The sequence below is a fragment of the Dama dama genome, chromosome 12 (genome assembly GCF_033118175.1).
Source record: "Dama dama isolate Ldn47 chromosome 12, ASM3311817v1, whole genome shotgun sequence".
NCBI classification, from domain to species: Eukaryota; Metazoa; Chordata; class Mammalia; order Artiodactyla; family Cervidae; genus Dama; species Dama dama.
In genome coordinates, this window is record NC_083692.1 from 74,695,557 (window position 1) to 74,701,556 (window position 6,000).

A 6,000-nucleotide genomic window follows, 5' to 3' on the forward strand; every position below is an offset into this window, starting at 1 on the left:
GAATATAAACAATATACATTGTGAATATTCTTTATATTTCAGAGAGAAATAAATGCTTCCTGAAAACAAAAAGAAATTCTCTGTAAATCTGCACAGACAACTCAGCATTGCCTTTAAGACATTATCCTTGTCTTCACTCTGGGAGCCAAATTAACCTAAACTATATGAAAACTTTGGATAAGAAAAGGATGTTACTCCAAAGAGTCTTAAGGGAGTCATAAACCAGCCCAAGAAGACTCTGAAGACTTCACAATAATCTCTAAGATGAAACTTTAATTGCACCCTGGGGAGTCTCAACAACACTTCCCCTCCCTTCATTCACCTGCACCCTCCCTTATTGAAATCTCCTCTTGAGGTTTATACCCCATTTCTTTCAATTACTCTATAGCAAAAGTAACCAAAATATAAAGCTCTGTTGAGTTGTCTCTTCTGGGTGAGAAAAGTGAAAGATCTGGCTGCCTTGGGTAGACTGAGGTCTCTTATGTAGTTCTTGATATCAGTATGTCAAATAAGGCCCACGTCTCCATGACTGATTATAGGGCTGTAGTTCTTTTCACTGGCCAACATTGCCCAACAGAAGTGCCCTGTTGCTATAACTGTCTCTTTTGAGTAATGAAGGGAGGAAAGGAAGTTCCAGCATTTAACTTTGTACATTGTAGGATGCTCAGGATCAGGCCCCTGGGTTTTGATTCCAAGTAAAGGAAAAAGCATCAGTGAGAAGACACAGACTCAGTATTTATTTCCAGCTTTGTCCATAATTGTCTTATCATGAAGGGTAAGTAACTTTTCTTCCTGTCTTGGCATCACTGTATTTTTTCTAAGACATCTACAAATTGATCCTAGCTACAGTGGAATTACATTTGAATATTAATATACTTTTGCAAACTTTTGTGGCTTTATGTTTCTGGATATGAAGTTTCAATCACTAGTAACATAATAAGCTGATGCCCAGCTACTCATCTCCCTCGGTTTAACAATCCCTGAAACTTTTTTTTTCCCTAAAACTTTTTTGCTTAGTGATTCATAAAAGAATGTTTCATTATTCAGAAATTCAGTAAACTTTAATTTGGTATGAGAAGACTGTTTAGAGTTGTACTTAGGAACTCATGGGCTTCCCAGTGGTGCAGTGGTAGAGAACCTGCCTGCAAATGCAGGAGACATAAGAGACGTGAGTTAAATTCCTGGGTCAGGAAGATCCTCTAGAGGAGGGCATGGCAACCCACTCCAGTATTCTTGCCTAGAGAACCCCATGAACAGAGAAGCCTGGCGGGGGACAATTCATGGGTTTGCAAGGAGTTGGCCATGACTGAAGGGACTCAGCACACAGTGAGTCGTCTTCTACAGTGCCCCCAGTTAAATGTAACATTCCCACTCACTCTCATGCACATCACAAGTAATGCAACACACTCCCTTTATTTATTTTCTGTCTTGAATCACAATGTTTCAACGTCTTCTTCCTTTATATCATAACAAACTGTATGTTTTTAAGTGTCAGAATATACAAGGAGATCAGTAAAATCAATCTGAGCAACCAAAGAGAGTTGCCCACAGCTTTGCTGTGTGATATGTTGGAACTGAGTAACTTTTTAATCACTAAGGTTTTTAAATAATTATGCTAAAAAGTTTATACTTTGTAATCATGTTTGTTGATAGTACTATTATTCACAGTAACGGCTATGAATTTTTTTAGGTCCAGTTATATTCCTGGAACTGTACTTAGCATATATTGAATACATTCAACAGCATTTTCACAGGAGCTCTGAAAAATAAGGTGTTAACTTGCCCAAGAACACACAGTATGTCATGCTATTTGAACACAAATCAAGGTTACATTATTTATTTTCCTTAAAGAAGGAACATTCTGACCAACCTAGGCAGCATATTAAAAAGCAGAGACATTACTTTACCAACAAATGTCTGTCTAGTCAAGACTATTGTTTTTCCAATAGTCATGTATGGATGTGAGAGTTGGACTATAAAGAAAGCTGAACGCCAAGGAATTGATGCTTTTGAACTGTGGTGTTGGAGAAGACTCTTGAGAGTCCCTTGGACTGCAAGGGACTGCATCCCTTAGGATGCAACCAGTCCATCCTAAAGGAAATCAGTCCTGAGTGTTCATTGGAAGGACTGATGTTGAAGCTGAAACTCCAGTGTTTTGGCCATCTGATGCGAAGAAATGACTCATTTGAAAAGACCCTGATGCTGGGAAAGATTGAAGGTGGGAGGAGAAAGGGATGACAGAGGATGTGGTGATTGGATGGCGTCACCAATTCAATGGACATGAGTTTGAGTAAATTCTGGAAGTTGGTGATGGACAGGGAGGCCTGGAGTGCTGCAGTTCATGGGGTCACAAAGAGTCGGACACGACTGAGAAATTGAACTGAACTGATGGTGATACAACAGGAGTACTGAGTTAAATATTATTGGATTTAGTCAATCAGTCAATCAGTTGTGAACTTGATCCAGTTGTGGAATATCACCACATAGGCTGCAGGTAAATGTTCTCTTTTTTCCTCACCATCACATGTGAGGATCCATTTTTCTCCTAAAATGTCATTCTTAGCCCTTCCTAAGGAGGCTCAGTTTTCTTTTTGGTTATGTATGTAGCTGTTCACTCTGCTCCTAGTCCATCCAAACAGATAAAGCATTTACATTGACCTCCTGTATGCCAAGAACAGATCCAAAAAACATTTGGGAGGGGAAATCAACAGGAGTTGATGATTGATTGCAAACTGGACAGGAACTGACAAAATTAGAAAGTGCTTTGAATAACTCAAGCTTCTGACTTTAGCAAATGCTAAATGGATTAGTGAATGGAGAGTAAGTAGTTCCATTCACAAGATGTGAATACTAAAGGAAAAAGGAAAAGATGGAATAAGGAGAAGTAGTGATCAACTACATACTCCAGTAAGAAAAATTAATTTAAAAAGGAGAAGTGCTGAACAGAATGTTGATAATAGGCCTGAAAATATAAAAGAAGGTAAGTAACTCAGTTCAGTTCAGTTCATTTCAGTCACTCAGTTGTGTCTGACTCTTTGAGACCCCATGGACTGCAGCACGCCAAGCCCCCCTGTCCATCACCAACTCTCAGAGTTTACTCAAACTCATGTCCATTGAGTTGGTGATGCCAACCAACCACCACATCCTCTGTCATCCTTTTCTCCTCCCACCTTCAATCTTTCCCAGCATCAGGGTCTTGTCAAATGAGTCAGTTCTTCGCATCAGGTGGCCAAAGTATTGGAGTTTCAGCTTCAGCATCAGTCCTTCCAATGAACACCCAGGACTGATCTCCTTTAGGATGGACTGGTTGGATCTCCTTGCAGTCCAAGGGGCTCTCAAGAGTCTTCTCCAACATCCAGTTCAAAAGCATCAATTCTTTGGCGCTCAGTTTTCTTTATAGTCCAACTCTCACATCCATACATGACTACTACATACTACATCCATACACATCTACATACACACTACATACATACTACATCCATACATGACAAAATGTGGTCCACTGGAAAATGGCAAACCACTTCAGTATTCTTGCTTTGAGAACCCCATGAACAGTATGAAAAGGGTAAGTAATTAAGGAGGCTTATATTTAGAATGGACACTCACAAATGACAGGGACATGAGGCAAGCGGGGATTAGATCTTAGGTTTGGTCAGTCACAAGTCTCTGCCCAATGAGTTCAGATTAGAGGCTCAGTGATGATGATGCTCATAAATTCAGTAGGTTAGCTTTTCAGTGACAGAATTGACAAGTTCAAAATTCATTGAGCAAGTGCCTACTAAGCACTAGAAACTCAGTCAACTGAGAATATAAAGATAAATTTAACATCATTTATGAATTATAAAAGTTTTCAGTCTAGAGGAAACATAACACATTATTCAGTCATTATGGCACATGCTCTAGTATGGATGTGAATGACATGCTATGGAACTATTATGCAGGAATTTTTCTTATATGTAAAAGGGTTTTGCTTTGTTGACTTCAGTAAATGATGGGCATCAAAGGATATCTAAAACTCTTCATCATCAAAAACTGGGACACAATACATTGATTAGTTTAATTATTAAGTGTCGAAGCATTATAACCTCACTTTATGGATCAAGTATACTAAGATAATATGCTCAAGAATATTAGTTAGAGTATTTATTATAATATAAAACACTAAAACTCAAAATCTATCATTAAGGAATTGATAAAATCTACAGAAAACAAGGCAGCCATTGAACTAATGTTGCAGTTATAGTTTGGACATGGAAAAAATACAAAAGGTATTAAGTTAAAAAAACAGTTTATACAAGTACCCACCAACAGATATATGCGATATGTGTGATATATGTGTGTGTGTGTTACCTATGTGTGCATGTGTGTTAGCTGCTCAGTCATGTCCAACTCTTTTGCAATCCTATGGATTGTAGCCTGCCAGACTCCTCTATGGGATTCTCTAGGCAAGAATACTGGAATGTGTAGCCATTCCCTTTTCCAGGGGATCTTCCCAACCCAGGGATTGAACCCAGGTCTCCTGCATTTCAGGCAGATTCTTTACTATCTGAGCCACCAGAGAAGCCCATATATTACCTGTATACATATATGTAATGGAATATAACTCAGCCATAAAAAAAGAATGAAATATTGCCATTTGCAGCAGTGTTAACAAACCTAGAGAATATTATGCTTAGTAAAATAAGCCAGACAGAGAAATACAAATACTATACGATATCATATGTTGGGCCCTAAAAAATAATACAAATGAATCTAATACAAATGGATAAACTTTTTCTTTTCACAGAGCGTAGTGCTTCTGAGTTTTCAAATTTTTCAGAGAGGAGTTTTTTAACCTAATCCTTTGATAAAGAAAATCCAAGTAATATAAAGATTCTATTGTTATGAACCCAATTTTATTGAAATTTGTTTGTTGGTGGCTTTTAAATAAGATAGGAGTTAATAGATGGGTTATTCCAAACTAATTGCAAAACAGTCAACACATATACCTTGCATAGTTTTCCTATAAGTTTTTCAAGAAACAAAGCAACTTATATATTGGTATTTTCTGTCTTCTATGCAGTCCTGGGATTCATGAACAATTCAGCAGCAAGCACCGTGACAGAGTTTATCCTCCTAGGCTTCCCTGGCTGTCAAGAGTTACAGTATTTCCTCTTTTCACTGTTCTTTGGAATCTATATATTTACCACGGTGGGAAATGGGACCATTGTTTGCGCTGTGAGGTGGGACCAAAGGCTCCATACGCCAATGTATATTCTCCTAGGGAATTTCGCTTTCCTTGAAATCTGGTACATTACCTCCACTGTGCCCAGTATGCTAATCAATTTCCTCTCAGAAACAAAAACCATCTCTTTTGTTGGCTGTTTCCTCCAGTTATATTTTTTTACTTCCCTGGGTACAACTGAGACATATTTGCTCTGTATCATGGCATACGATCGGTATCTTGCTATCTGCCGCCCGTTGCACTACCCAACCATCATGACCCAGCAACTCTGCTATGTTCTGTTGTCTCTTTGCTGGGTGTTTGGGTTCCTTAGTTACTCTGTCTCCACCGTGCAGCTCTCTCGGCTGCCTTTCTGTGGGCCCAACACCATCGACCACTTTGTGTGTGACATAGATCCACTGATGGCTCTGTCCTGTGTCCCAGCCCCTGTCACTGAGACTGTCTTCTATGTCCTCAGCTCCCTCATTATCATGCTAACTCTTCTGTACATCCTTGGCTCCTATACCCTTTTACTGATCACCGTGTTTAAAGTCCCTTCAGCAGCAGGCCGACAGAAGGCCTTTTCTACTTGCGGATCCCATCTGACAATGGTGTGCTTATTCTTCGGGGCTCTTTTGGCAATGTATGTGAGCCCTACAGCTGATAACCCAGCTGAAATTCAGAAGATTATAACTTTGTTCTATTCCGTGGTGACTCCCTTCTTAAACCCCCTGATTTACAGCTTAAGAAACAAGGACATGAAGGCTGCACTGAATAAAGTCCTGAAAATAGAATGA

At 39.1% G+C, this 6,000-nt stretch overlaps 1 protein-coding gene across 1 annotated transcript; it reads left to right on the top strand.

Moving 5' to 3' along the window:
* Positions 1-5,055: 5,055 nt before the first annotated feature.
* Positions 5,056-6,000, top strand: LOC133066896 (olfactory receptor 11H7-like). The gene has a single exon (XM_061158284.1). The coding sequence runs from the start codon at positions 5,074-5,076 to the stop codon at positions 5,998-6,000; it is 927 nt and encodes a 308-aa protein (XP_061014267.1). The 5' UTR covers positions 5,056-5,073.